The sequence below is a fragment of the Fistularia commersonii genome, chromosome 20 (genome assembly GCF_037954325.1).
Source record: "Fistularia commersonii isolate RoL2024-O1a breed Wild chromosome 20, RoL_Fcom_v1.0, whole genome shotgun sequence".
In the NCBI taxonomy this organism is placed as follows: domain Eukaryota; kingdom Metazoa; phylum Chordata; class Actinopteri; order Syngnathiformes; family Fistulariidae; genus Fistularia; species Fistularia commersonii.
This window is the reverse complement of record NC_141303.1, coordinates 9217981-9233102: the sequence shown is the minus strand read 5'-3', so window position 1 is coordinate 9233102 and position 15122 is coordinate 9217981. Positions and strand designations below refer to the sequence as shown.

Here is a 15122-nt window from a genome sequence, read left to right as displayed (position 1 = left end):
TAAATGTAATTTCTTTGTATATTCCTATTCACTTTGCCTGACATAGGTCTGGTATTCCTGGTATGATCCAGGAGTAACGAGCATGAAGAAAGACTGGGCTAGTGTTTGAGTGAGCTCAATAAATGCATTGTTTCTCCCTGAGCTCATATTGAATTACAGAGTATGATGGGACACAGCAATCAGGTTAACTGAGGCAACTAAAGGCCCAGCATACATATCCACATCCTCTCCTCGCCCTGCTGCTTGTAGGATGTTACTGCACACCCTTCTTTTTTGGCCTTGAATAGCAGTGTATGTAGGAGGGCTGAGTGTCAGGCATTCTGCTATGGATGTGTGAAAGGACTGCCTGCAACCAGCTCCTCACTCAGCACCTTGTGAAGATGAAGAATGCCAATACAATAAGAACAAATACATTCATATATGTCTAAAATATGTTCCTTTGTTTTCAGGAATACATTTAAAAGTGATGTGATGTCTATTCATAAGGAAAAGGTTGACAGTAGTGCTAGGTGATATGGAGAAAAATGACAATAGTCTTTTAGAACACATTATCTGCTTCACAATGGAACATCAAATTAGATACAATAGCAATAAATTGTATGTTCATATGAGAAGTTCCTTTTAACTTCTAAGCCATTTCATGTTGCTTTACACACAATATCTTGGATTTTTTTTTAAAACAGTACCAGTTTCACTTTGTTTTTACATACTGTCTTGATGATTTGTGGGGTGAAGTCAAAGTTCTTTGGTGCTGCCAAAAATGTCCCCAATTATCAAACAAATGTAGAGGCCCAAAAGCATGACAAAATTATTTATCGTAACTTCATTATTCATTTGATATAAAGTGATAATTTGCCCAGCCTGGCTGACCATGAAATATTCTACTTATCTAGCCTTTAACAGATTCATCACAGCCTCTGCAGTCTTTGCCTAAATGTGCACACTTTCTTTTCACGTTGGAAATAACTTGAGATTTAAAAACATTAAAAAGTATTTGTTCTTACTGAAGGTTTATGCCAATATCTATGGCGAACACAAACTCATTCTGTCCCTTTATATCATTCATTTTGCTGTGGTGTTGAAGACCATGTGAAAAAGATACTAGAAAGGGGGCGATATCACTGGTTTTTAATTTCTTCCACCACCACATACACAAAGGTTTTTCATTTCCTTGTCTCTGCTCTTTGCAAATGACAGTTGTAAACTAGTTTGTCTGAAAACAGTGTCTTTTGTGCACAGTAAATATCAACAGCATTCTAGATTGATATTTTCTGAAGTGGAAGTTACTTTGTTTTCATTGGCAAAAACCTGTTTGAATCCATGAGGGTGATAATCACTGTGACCCACATTCATGCTTCCTTCAATAGACTGTGTGCATATTCACCTAGAGATAAGTTGCAAGATAAGGTTCATCTGTTATCTCACTAGCACTGCTGGGGAAAAAAAGTGTTGCTTTATCAGCCCAGAAACCAACTTGCAGAATTTTTCTGAGGGAGATCAGTTAAAATAAGTTGATTACAAAATCCAGAAGCGTGCTGATTTTGGAAATGTACAAATCTAGCTGCTCATATGGAATTATATAGAGGATTTGGTACACATAAATGGAAAGACAGAGGAAAGCCTGAACTCGATACATTTTGTTGTCCAGGCAACTAGCCTTTCAACTGTAACCATGACAATGAAGCCTTGGTCAAAGACCAGGCAATGCTTCATCTTGCCACTCAATATTTGTCGTGTAAATTACAACTGGGAGACAGTAACTCGCAAATGAAAATGTAAATTAGACAATATGTTTAACAATATTCAAACTTTATTGGTTTAACATTGTGAATCTAAAGGCAACACCAGGAAAACAAGGCAAAAACATAGAAATTTGAGAAGAAAGACAGGGAAAAAAAAAACATTTTAGAAGGTATTGTGCCTTCTGAAATGTTTACATATGGCTGTGTTAAGAAAAATGGGTGAGATCAGTGCCAATTATCGTACCTACAAGATGGATGGCCTTGAACACAACAGAAAGTGCATGGCACTACTGTGTGCACATAGCAATTGAATCACAAGGCAAAGGAGGGAATAATTGAAACGCTTTTAACTGGTCAGTATTTGAATTCAACACTGCAAGGCAGTACCTGGTAGGCAGCCCTTTCTGATCATTAAGAATTTGACTACAAGAACTAAATCACTGAATGCGAAAACTGAGTATTAAAACCAAACTGAAGCTCAAGCAATAGTGTGAGGAAATACTGCAGTTAAGTATACTTGTGTTGTGGTTGTGGCTTAACACTATCAGTGATTCAATTAACAAGTGTAGAGTTGGCAAGAACATCTCCTCTAAGACCACGTCACAAACGCCCAACAACAGCTAGTCACTGATACTTTAGCAGCATTTGTTTGTAATCCAATTATGGTTTTTCAAAACTGAGGTGACAGAATGGTGTTGAAATTCCAACAGAAGCAGAATCATAGACAGCTTTCCACTAGCAGATGAGTTGAATCAAGACGTTAAGGCTGAATGTGAAACAGACATTTAAGCAAAATATAAGAACAGAACCAGGGGTCTGAAAGTGCTGAGTCCCATTGATATTCACTAGGTGTGGTTTAGCTTTCTTAAAAACTACAACTTTGAACGGACAACTGAATAAGGCACTTTTCTTGAAAAGGTGCAGGTTAGTAACTGGTAGGATGTAACTGCAAAGAGGCAAAACAATGAATATCTATCTGTATGAATACGGGAGGCATTTTGACACACAATCTATCAGTATGGGATTCTGTGTTCTTGAGGAATGTGGCAACCATTTTGGAAGCAGGAAAACCTCTGTGTGGATTCAGCGGTAGTACTTGAAAGGTGCACTACTCAAAAGCTTGAAATATTTCTCTAAATTTGGGCAAAGGGGTCTCTGTGTGCAGAGAAAGAACAACTGGGAGCAGCTAAGGCAAAAATTTGCAACCTACTCGCCATGGTTGGATCTTTGGGCTGTAGCCTAATGCCACCAGGTCAGTGTAGGTTAGAAGGCGTGTCCATGGTGAGCAGCAAAATACATGTTTCCTAAAATGAAGCCTAGTCAACCCAAAAAATGATACACTCGTGAATTACTTGTGAATTCCAGTCATACAAAGCAAGATGATTCATCCTTTATCAAGTTAATATTCAAGACTGCAATACAAGCTTGGTTTTTTTGGCTCAACCATATAAACATTAAGGAGACAAAGGGACAAAAATTAGCTGGTCAGTGCAATGCTCAATTTCCATGCCGTAACTGATAAATTTCTGCCTAATGCTCACATTTCAAGGCATTCTTGCAACTAGCGTTAGTAATCAAGTGGTTTCTTGTGTACTTCCTTAAAGACCAAATGCAATGGCGAGGGGATCTACAAGCCTCCAGCATGCAATAATTAAGAGGCATTAAAACATTCTTGAGAAAACATTCAATGACAAGCTTCTACAAGCAAAAATATGGATTTACACTCCTTCATTTAGCCTTTTTAAGTAGAAACAAAAGAATAAAAACAAGGCCAGGCTATTTACAGGAGGGACAAAACAAATTAGAAAATATGAAACACCTAGCAGCAAGCTAATTAGAAGTTGACATGAGCACTAGCACAGCCACATGGTTCCTGTGGTTCTCATTGACATGACAAAATCAGAAGTGCATATGCTCATTGGCAAACCGGCACTCACAGTCTTTCATTTTTTTTGCTCAATTCAAATACTCAAGTAATTACATCTGTAAAGCAACACTCCCAGATACAAAGCACCTTGCAGAGGCAGTTTTCCTGCCAGCTCACTGTTTATGTCTGTAAAGTCCACCCAAGATCTGACACATAAATAGTGAGGTGGGAGGAAGTCTAAAGGCAGCATCAGGCGCCACACAAGAGTACCTTAACATCTTCCTTGCGGTATAGAAAACTTTCTGTGAGAAGACCATAGGCTTTCTGAGCGGAATATGGTCCTCTACCTGTAGGGGAAAACTTCTAATGACAAGACTTGACTGAGATGGCCCTCAAGTTACTAGCTGTATTCTTCATATACAAAGGCGCTTCAGTCCAGCTGGGACAAACCATTTTGCAGCCTCTGCAAGAACTAGAAACTATTTATAACACTCAGGCATCAACCAGGAAAAAATATCTCAACATCTTCCATTTCTCTCTGTAAGTCATACGGGACATTAAAGGCACTTTACATCTATCACCATCTATATCAAGAGAGGTGCATGCCATCATTCTCTATTTTACATATTCAAACAAATTATTTATATATTCTAAAATATTTTACAATTACTCAATTTGACTCCAAGAACTCCAGCTCAGTTATGACAACCTGGATGGGCATGCTTTTATCTTCTGTGTGTTTTACTCTGAAAGTCGACAATAAAACTTTGGAAATTGAAATGGAAATAATCTTGACATGTGGTTTATTGCATTGAACTGCACTACAAGGAATTGGTCTTTGACTAATTTTCTTTTGCTGTTTTTTGTTTGATTTTTAAACAACCTGTATCCTTTGAAAGCATTTCTTCAAGGAGTCAACCGCAAGAAACACACATCACTACTGAAAGTCCAGGGATTGCCGATCAACACGTTTTACCACAAGGATCGCTTGTTTTTCCTGTGGCATCACTTGACTTGGTATTAATTCTATTCCTTCCACTGTTACATCTAAAAACATAGGTATGTCCAGCTGCATGAGGGGATAGGGGGCTGACACGCGATCCAAATGGGTGAATGCAATACTGAATTATCACCATCAAAATAACTTGTGCTGAACTCAAACAGTGTTTCCAAATAAGCATCAGCGAGAGATCTTTCAATTCTCATGCATTTCTTCAAGGAAACCCAAAGGAGACATGCTGTTGACAGCAAAACTTCCTCAGAAAATCGCTTTCAGTGAATGCATGAGATGGAGGTACACTTGATCCAGATGGTCATGGGGTAAACCATGACATTGGATCTGTTCAATCATTCTAGATGCTGGTTATCATCCATACAGGATTGCTTGGGTGTCTAGATACAAACGTCAACGCAAGTGGCAAATCATCAAAGAAAGCATCAACACAACCTGCTTGAAAACACTGTTTCAGTCCATGGTGATAAGCGCCTGCTAAGTGGAGAGTAGTCTCAGGAAGGTTCAACAAGGTGGGGATCAGCGGAGTGATGTGGCTCTGACAGTGCTGCTGTTTCAAAGGGTGTGGTAGTTGCGATCCTTGGACTTGCAGAATTTATACAAGAAGAAAATGACAGCCTGCAGGCCCAGGACCAGTACTATTCCCCCAATGAAGCTGGCTGCATCAAAGGTGGAGTCCTTGTGAGGGGCCGGGGAGGAGGTGATGGGTATAGAAGTTGGAGTTTTTCCAGCTGTGACAGAAAGAGAAATTTGTTCAAGAACTAATCTCTTTGTGCAGTAATGCAATAATAGAAATGCACTATCGTCGAAGCCTTTAGCACTTACTTGTGTTAGAGATTGCGGCTGTGCTGGTGATGTTAGCAGCGTGGGTCGGGGCTACAGTGGTTAAGTTTCCAGCTGCAGCAACAATATGTCAATTAGATTTCACAGCAGAGGAGCTCAGTACAACTGTCATATCTGTCCATGTACTCAGACAGGTGACAGGAACCAGTACTTGTCATGTCTACAAACCTGAGGCTCCACATGACAGGGTTTTATCAAACTCAACAGTTCCTTAACTTGGAGGAACTGAATAAAAATGTCCAACTATCAGACATAATTATTATAAGAAGGTAAGTTATTCTAAAACATACAAATAACTTTTTCTTTTTGGTGATTTTGAGTTGAAACATTTTATTTGTAATTTTTGACTGTTTTTCAATTGTTTCCTTGTCACAACGTGACAAAAATTGGACTACCAGCACCTCTGTAGCTCACTTTTCTTAAACTGGGTATGAACTGGACACTTTTTAACCCCCAGAAAACATTGACTTGGCTTCTTTAAGTGATTACATAAATCTGTAAGCATGACAGGTGTTGGTTGGGGGATTTGTTTTTACTTTCTTAACTTTCAGAGCACAATGTTGTTGTTGTTGGTTTTTTTTTTAATCATTCTCAATAAAACAGCAGAAATTTCAAGACATGTCTAAAGGAAAACTACATGGATAACAGGAGGGAGTATTTAGCTGCCGGTTTACCTGAAGTGGTATGATTGCTACTGCTGCTGCTAGAGGCAGTGGCAACAGTGGTTGGGGAGATTGTAGTGGGAGAGGCGACAGTTGAAGTATTGAGAGTTGACGGACTAGCTGAGGGGTCAACAGCTGCACAGGGAACCATCACCATAACAGGGTTAAACAGACAAAGCAAGAAACACCATCCAAACAAGAGGTTATGAACAGAAATCCCACTGTTTTCCCACACAATTGTTTACATAGTGAAATGTTCTTCAACAGGCCTGCCAAAGTGATTAGCACAGCTAAAGAAGATTAATGAGAAAATGTTACAACAACTGAGACAGAGTCATCTCATATGTTAGCTTGGCCCACACAGAATCAGCATTTTAGCAGATAAGCATCAACTATACAGTCAGCTGATCTTCTTGTAGAGACAATGTCATGTTGTTAGATAACATGTTAAATTCACACTCTCCCAGTTCTAGGCAGCATAATATCAGACTTACAAGAGCAGGTAGCATTGATGCAAGAGTCGTTACTCGATGAAGTCAGACTACGACAACCAACAAAAGCTGTAAAGCAAACACAAAAAAATTATCAGCACTTTATATTTGCTATAGTTTGTCCATATAATGACAACGATCAGAAGTAACTGTATTCTTACATAAGTGTAAATACAATGTGCACTGAGGCCCGATCCCTAATTAGACCTGATCCTCTTCCTTCAGCCGAAGGGAATATTCAAATGTTTGTACTTGTTAAGACCTTAAAACACTTGATAGCCTTAAGCTTGACACTTTATATTTTATTGTATTTCTTATTCTCCCTCCTTCCTACTATTATCTATAATTGTTATGTTTTTGCTTGAAACTCCGGCACAACAATTTCCTTCGGGATAAATAAAGTTGCTCTTATCTTATCTTAGCTCTGTAAAGTTGAAACACATACTCACTAGTGTGGCAGCAGCATTTTACAAATTGTATATTGACTTTTTGGGATTGTTTTTTAGCTTCCCCCTTTTGGTTCTGTACACTAGAGAAGGGCTGTATCTTCCCAGTCTTGCTATTTGTTGTTTTTTCCCCTCACAAACAAACAAAACTACAACTTGCCGTATATATCCTTCCCCCAAATTTAAACCAGCTCAAACAGTTGCCTGGCTGCCCTTCCTCTCTTTCTTGAAGGACTTTTCAAACTATGAATCTCTAATGAAATCAGTGTCAAGTAAATGAAAGAGTTCGTTGACACAATATACCATAGAAAATTCAGAATTTTTTTGAAGTAAAAAAAAAAAAGGTTTAACCTTGCACAATACAGCCTCAGTCTATACATAATAAAAAAATGATGTGGGTGTGTGTATCCATATAGAGTGGGGAAGTGGAATCCAATCCCAAGTAGAGAGAAGCATTTCAATCCTACTGAAACTCAAACACACAGAGCTTCACACTTGTTATCAGATCATTGAGGATGAACCTCAATATGGAGTCTGAGCCAGTCACCAGCACTGTAATCACTAAGCCCTACATTCTTCTGTTTTTGAAATACATCTCCGGAACTTAATGTGCACAAGCAGTTGGGTCTGACAGCATGTCTTTTGACCATTCCAAATTGTTCAGAAACAAGATGTGCAATGGAGCTTTTCTTATCTCTTCCGCATGAACATTGAAATTATTCTTCATAAAAAAACCCAAATGCTGCAGGTAGAATGTTTCTCAACGATCATGTTGACTAATCATTTTTAAGGTCAAGCATTTCTTTGAAAGTTGGTTTTTAAGAGTTTGGTTTCAATTGTGTGACACAAGCTGCACAGCAGCATGAATTATCAGAGCAAAGATATGTATGATATAAAGCATACATGGAGAATGTGCTCAATCATTTTCAATCACCCATTTCCATTTCAGGGACTATTCTTTTTTGTGTCACCAGATTATTAATTATCCACTACAAGGGACTTTGCCCTGCCATGAAATCGAGTCTGTCCACCATAACATAAGTCAAGACCAAGAAGTGGTAGGTATTTCTTCCCAGTGACACTGACATTATTGCAACATTGTTCCTCTTTTGTTCCTCAGCCATGTTTTAGTACAGCAATATAAAATCTTTATAATAAAACTAAACAGAGACTCCACCTGTGTGACAGTTTGACACCAAAGAGTCATGACTAACGAAACCTTGTGACTACGGATTCTTTTTCACACTCCATTATCCTCACTTTACTGCTGCTGTTCAAGCGTCAATGTGAATGCAATTTTGGCACATATTGAAACATGTTCTAGAGGTCATACAGTGCTTCTACATTGGTTTACATGACAAACAATTTCTAGGAGGAATTTGATTATGTGAAATACTAAAAATAATGGTCATTTCATACATGCACAGAAAATACATACCAAAAAAAGGGGTTGAAAAATTTAGAATAAAAATTTGCCTTGTCCATACACAATTTAAAGCCTTTACATTTCCTTTAGGGTATAAATAGCTGTCATATTAATATATTTGGAAAAATTGAAACTATGATTTTCACAGAGATTCAAGTACTAACTGCATATACTGAGGACATTTATTATCTTCAATCTTTAAATCTGTATCAATCCTGGAATACAAGAACATCTTGCAGGAAAATTGTGTTTATTAAAGTTGTGAGCCTGATGCTATAAGCGGTCCTCATACTCACCTTCCTTGGTTGTTTCATTCAACTCAATTAAACAAAAAAATTAAATATATATATATATATAAATAAATAGTCCGACCAGAGTTTTTCTTTTCAAATATCAAGCCACTGTTTAAACCAGTCTTTTTAACCAACAGGATCCAAAAATTACTAATCAGCTCATGTTTTATATTGCTCTGTTCTGGCAGATATTTTGTGGTCCTTAAAGGTCAGTTTTTGGCCAATGCTCAAGGATGCAAACAAACACTTGCCTACCCCTTTTGTAGGAAATTTCAAAAGTGCACAGAAAAGGGTTACAAGGAGTAGCTTTTGTTAACATTTGGAAACAAGAGATAAAAAGTCCCTGAAACTAATCAACATATAAACCATGGATATTTGTGTTGTGCATTTATAATATCCTTGGGCTGGGGAAATTTGTTGATGAGGTGGATCGCCTGCATACATGTTTTGGGAGGATATATTTATGGTACTGCAATAACAATGATAATAATAAAAATTAATCCATTATTAATCCCCATGGGAAATTTGTCCTCTGCAATTAACCCATCATGGATGAACCATGAGCAGAAGCCATGCCATCCACCAGTTTGGGGTTCAGTGTCTTGCTTAACAACACTTCAACACACTGGAGGAGCCAGGAATCAAACCAGGAATGTTCAGTTCCATAGCCGATTTCTCTATCTCCTGCGCCCCAAGATATATATAATACAAGATAATAACAATACATAATACAAGATATATTCACTTAAACATTTCAAATGTGACAAATCAAATTCTCATTCCAAAATAGTTGAATTAAGACAATTTTTGGCTCAGTTCAATTCCTTGTAAGACTAAGAAAATTGTGCAGCTAATATCAGATTTCCTTTGCTTCCTGTTGATTAATGTGGTTTTACAGACTACAATTTCATTGCAACTATTTTGTTGGATGATTATCGCCAGTACTGGTGTTTGCATCCACCATTTCCTATGTGTCATTTCCATGAGTGACACTAAGTTTTGTTCTTTCAGTTCCCTAATCGAAGCTGCGAAAATTCTCAGGAGGCCAAACCAAACTATATGCAAAGAGAAGAAGACTGCAACATTCCTCAGCCTAATCCATAAAATAAAAAAGTGCTGCAACAAAATGTAAACACATTTCTTTGCAATTATCTTTAACAAATTTTCTGAATATATGATAAAAGTTTGAGATATAGTTTGAAGGTTACCAATTACTGATGTCAGGAGTGTAGTTTTTTTAATGTTCTCGTTATTTGTCATGTTCTACTTGGTGCCTTTGCATTTTTGTTGAAACCGAGAATGTCCTTCTAACTGTGGTTCAATACACAGACTATCCAGAGATTGTGAGGATGTTGGCGGAATTATGTCTCATGCCTTGTGTGATCTAATGGTCACCTTCACATGTTCAAAACCTTGGGGAGGTCTTTTTTCCCTTCTTTTTCTTTAACCAGCCAGTGGGTCAGAGGCCTGTTATCTTGCAGGCAGCTGTGAAAGGTAGGACTGGCTCTCACCTTTTTTCAAAGATGGTGACATAATCACTATGTGGTATATCCAGAGATTGTTCAAGGCACTGATGTGAGTGAAAGCCTCAGGGGTATGAGACCCACCACAGAAAACAACCTCTGGTTTCATAGCACTTGACAAGCTATGGCCTGGTTTAAAAGGCACAACTGAGTGTACACGTGTTCTGTTTGAGTGTTTAAACACAAGTCTGCTGTGACACACATTTATCATGCCAAAGGCTTGTTTACACAAAATCTCTAAACCAAAGATTAATCTAGTAATGACAATGTGGCAGGCCTTTGCTTCCTGTAGCAGTGTAGTTACTCAGTGCTACTGCAAAGCCGCCCTCAAAGACCAGAGACGGTTTCTCCCTTTTTGCTGAGTTTTGATAAAATAGCTGATTGAACTTGAGAAAGGTTTGGTGTGTGTGTGTGTGTGTTTAGCAGTCAGCATTGTTTAGCAATGTTTTGCCTGCTTATATCTTGCCTTGCATAAGAGGTCAGTGTTTGTCATTTTGTCTGGTTTGTAACAACCCTACGTTTTTCTCATTACTTAATATGGCTAAAACATTTGTAAATAGTCCATATTATGCTTAGCTTTGATATTCTTGGACACATTTTCACACATGAGGAAAAACTATGGCTTTTCCCTTGGGGATGAGGAGAACTGAAATTGCCATCTCAATCATCTTAGATAAATATTTTAGCAAATTATTTAACATTCTTAGTAAACATCACAGATATTGGGTCATTAATTTTGAATGCATCTGATATTGTGCTTAATTCATATGATCAAGCTCATCATATTATTAATGATTTCCCATTTCTGTTTTCAAACCATCACTCAAAAGAACAAAGCATTCTTACAGCATAATTATTACTGAATGATAAAATTGTGTCATCTGATATGCTTATCTTATCTGCACACTATTTCCTCTAACTCATGGATTTATTTTTGCCCATTGTGAGGATCCTCCTGGTTTCCTGCACATATCCCCTCTCCCACTCATCCTCTTCATGTTCACAAAAAACCTCAGCAAAATCCCCCAAACAATTGCGCTTTATCAGCTTCATTCACATCTGCTTAATGGATGTTATCTCAACATGACATTTAAAGATATGAAATTATACTGACTGTAACCCATTCTTTACAGATGGTGATAACAATATTATAGCACATAGTTTCCAGCTTGACTTAGAAATGTATCACACAAGATCCAGGAAAATTACCTGCAAGTCAACACGGAATCACAATTCAACAGGAAGCATTAAAAGATGACCATGAAACTAAGTGGTGAAAAAAAACAACCAAATAAGTAAATACATCTTAAATTGCATGAAATCAAAGCATAAGAGGAGGATGGCTGGGAACAATGAGGAAAATAAAGTATTAAAGTTATTTTTATAAATTACTGGAATTATATATATCGTTGCATTGAAACACACTGAACAAGTGTTTGTGAAAGTAACCCAATATTAATGTTGGGATAGTGTCAACATTGACCAGTATCCACTGTTGGTTCAATGCCAAGCCCTGAGCCGTCTAAAGTGCATGGAGTCATCAACTAATGCTGTGAATCAACAAAATGGCCTGACAGCAGTTGGGTCTGTGACAGGAAACAACTCTCAGAACTCTAGTTAAATGTCTGATAACAGTGGACACCAAACCTTACCTTCCCTGCCCTGTTAATCCTCCACAATTGTTGGGTTGTAAAAAGCTAATATCCTTGAATTTAGCTCAGCCCATCCAATGCATGTACCAGTGACTCAATATCAAACCCAGTTTGATATTGGCCAGTTTCACACTACTGCTTGTTGGTACCAAACAGATCACATGAACTGTTGGGACCTCAGCAGATAAACATGACATCATGTAAAGTCAGACATAAATTCCCCCCATACCAAGGAATCATGTGTCTTCCTGGTTCATCTGTTTAGACAATTTCGGTCACACAAAGACCAATCTGTGACTCTGGCCAAACCTGCCACACGCCCAGGAAAGATACTTACACGTTGTGCAGTTGACCCACTGGCAGGTACTGTTGGCTCCACATTCATCACACGAGCGACCAAGGCAGACATCTGAAAAAAAATGTATACACAAAAAAATATATACAAGGCATATCTAAGCAACCTTGGGGTGGGTGATGCATAATAAAAGTACTCTACAAGTAATGCTGATTAAAATGCCATCTTCATAGCAACACCCAGCTTTTTATCACATAGCTGGGCATTATGGTGTTAATTAATTTTAAAATGTGTCACAACATAAGCAAGCACGCCTGTTACATAACAAGCTGATCTGATTTCGCGGTATTTAATCAAGTGGATGGCCACTCGACAGTTCAGCTTTATGCAGCTTCGAAATAGCCATGACAAACGATGCATAGCTGTTACACAATAGTCATGTAGTTCGAAGTCACTTGTCTTGCATTTGGCAAGCTACAGTGTTAGCTGCTTCGGCTGCTGGCCAGCGTGGACATCAAACTGACAACTTGTCAAGGCGACTACAAATAACGAATACACTGGGGGGGAAAACAGAGATAAATGACAGCTGTCAAACTGACTGGAACACCCAGGTTCTCTTACAAAGAGGAATGAGAGCACGGCAAACGATAAGGGTCCGTTTGAGGACTGGCGGAAATACCTTGACGAACGCAGGAGTGATACGGCGGGTTTAGCTAGCCGCTAGCACGGCAGCGAGAGGTCGCCAACTTACCTTGGTCGGTCGCGGCGGATGACCACCTCAAAACCAAGACGGTAACACAAAAAAACACCTTCAAGTACATGGCTGCTTCCGTGTTATTGCTCTGCGTGCTCGAGTGGGAGGCAAATGTATAGCGTAAAGGTCGGTAAGGAGACGTCGGGAGATTTCACGGTTCTCTTCCTCGTCTTGCGTCTGCGCTCGATGCTGCTGTTGCTCGCTAGCTCGCCACTTCCTACTTGACAGGTCATGTGGCACTTCTCTCCAGGGAGGGGTGAGAGGTGACTCAACAGCCGGCGTCGTGGAGATCAGGGGCCTCGATCATCTACTGCGCGGAGGAAATTTGGACAATTCTTGCGTACGATTGAAATTTAGAGTCCACGTAAATGCAATTAATCCGTTCCTATTACACGTGTAGATACCAGGCGTACGCACACTTGCAAATCTGTGTTGATCGATACCACGATTTGTCCGTGCATTGTAAGGCTCATTTGCATTCACATACGCCCATAATTTACCATAAATGGTAGCGGCAAAAAGTTGCGCATTCCCTCTGAGAATGCGCAACTGGACCTTTTCCCTCTCGTTTATCACGGCAAATATAGCGAAGGAGGGGAAATCCACCGACACGGAGATTGAGGTACTTGTAGGGGAAGTTCGGTCAAACCAAATTATACTATCTGGACGACTTAAAGCCGAGGTGAACAGCAAAAGAAACAATTGAATGTTGGAGGAGGCGATTCTGTTGGATCAGCGGAAAGCTCAGCAGCGCTACATGGGATTATTCCTGATGGAGACACTCCATTCACTCTCAACAGAACCAGCTGTACAATTAACCAGTCACACAGCAAATAAGCTGAGGTGGGACGTCTGATTAAAAAAAAGACAGTTTAATTTGTGAAAATTGAAATAAACGGGACAATATTGTGACGTTCTTGAGACGGGGGCATCCAAACTCCACTCGGTGCATCCCGGGGGCGGAGGGGATTAAAGATCAACTAACAAACATCGCAAACACTTCTGCAAATGAACAAATCGCGGGCACAGATTGCTGCTTGCGCATCGCCAATGTTGAATAAACAAATGTCGACTGAGACTATTTTCCTGCACACACTTTCGAGCTGATATTTTCACTTTACAATGATAGTTAACAGGCAAACTTGCCTAAAATGTTTTAACGAGCCTCTTTCTTGTTTGAATGCCCGCGGTATTAGGGATGGGACAGACTCTGCGTTTGGCATCGGCTTGTCTGCCCTGAGGGGTTCCTGCAGCAGAACGCCTTGTCTAATGTCCAAGATGGTGTTGCAGACTTTTTCTTCTGAAATGCGTCCCTGCGCTGGACGAGCACAGCCATCGAACTTTCATCGGGCCTATTGTGAGGTTTGAGATTGCTCAACGGCAGCTCTGTGTGCATTCTCTTAGTAGTTAAATTATTCTACCCCTGGGTTTTGTGCGTACGCATGGTAAGGGTTGTGCTTAAATTTACGCATGCCTTTACGCCCAGGTATAAATTGATGAATCCCATACTTTGCGTGGAAATGATCGTACGCAGTCTATGCACATTTCTGGGCGTTCGTTAGTAGACTCAAGTCAGTCCGGAAACTAAAGATCAGTTTAAAGTGCAACTACCAGAATTGCCCCCGCCCTAAACGTTAATCATTCCTGCCGTTTATATCTGATTTTTTTTTTTTATTAACAGTTTTGGGAGCTGTCGTTGTTATTTTTTCATGTAAAATGTTGCGGTTTGTTTCGATGTGGTTGTTTTCGTTTTTGTACTGATTTTCAGGCATATTTCTTGCTTTCTGGTGGTATGTTTAACTATTTTTTCAACCTTCAAACGTGAACTTTGTCAAGTCCACTTTAACCACATTTGATTCAAATAGATTACAAATATACCATTGCTATGTTTTATGTTGATACAATCATACATGATTATACAGGTAATACCATAGCTACAGTGGTATATGTAGCTTTTATGTAGATATGCATTTTTAAATGTGAGTTTTGCAAAAGATACATTTATGCCATCTCCCTCGTCCATTGTGATAAAGAAATATTCACTTGTCTTCTTCTGTCACTGAGATCTACAGTACAGCTGATCTGTGACTTCTTTGCAACAATGGCAACAGGGAAA

The 15122-nt window shown here is 39.0% G+C and overlaps 1 protein-coding gene across 2 annotated transcripts; it reads right to left on the bottom strand.

Moving 5' to 3' along the window:
* Positions 1-1792: 1792 nt before the first annotated feature.
* Positions 1793-13227, bottom strand: cd164 (CD164 molecule, sialomucin). 2 transcript variants are annotated; one of them, XM_086166844.1, is made up of 6 exons: positions 13004-13227; positions 12295-12366; positions 6621-6686; positions 6139-6261; positions 5447-5518; positions 1793-5352 (listed from the first exon to the last, which is right to left on the bottom strand). In XM_086166844.1, exons 1-6 carry the CDS (start codon positions 13071-13073, stop codon positions 5177-5179), a joined length of 579 nt encoding a protein of 192 aa, XP_086022970.1. In that variant the 5' UTR covers positions 13074-13227; the 3' UTR covers positions 1793-5176. The 2 variants fall into 2 exon arrangements, with proteins under 2 accessions (XP_086022970.1, XP_086022971.1); XM_086166845.1 differs by lacking the exon at positions 6139-6261 and having other exon boundaries at positions 3689-5352; positions 13004-13218.
* Positions 13228-15122: the final 1895 nt, after the last annotated feature.

Bases quoted from the DNA above. Each gene is read 5' to 3' on its own strand.
- cd164 (XM_086166844.1), bottom strand. From the start codon at position 13,073: ATGTACTTGAAGGTGTTTTTTTGTGTTACCGTCTTGGTTTTGAGGTGG. The intron at 6,687-12,294 runs GTAAGTATCTTT...TTTGCTTTACAG, and splicing joins GTGGGTCAACTGCACAACGT to CTTTTGTTGGTTGTCGTAGT. The intron at 5,353-5,446 runs GTAAGTGCTAAA...TTTCTGTCACAG, and splicing joins AGCCGCAATCTCTAACACAA to CTGGAAAAACTCCAACTTCT.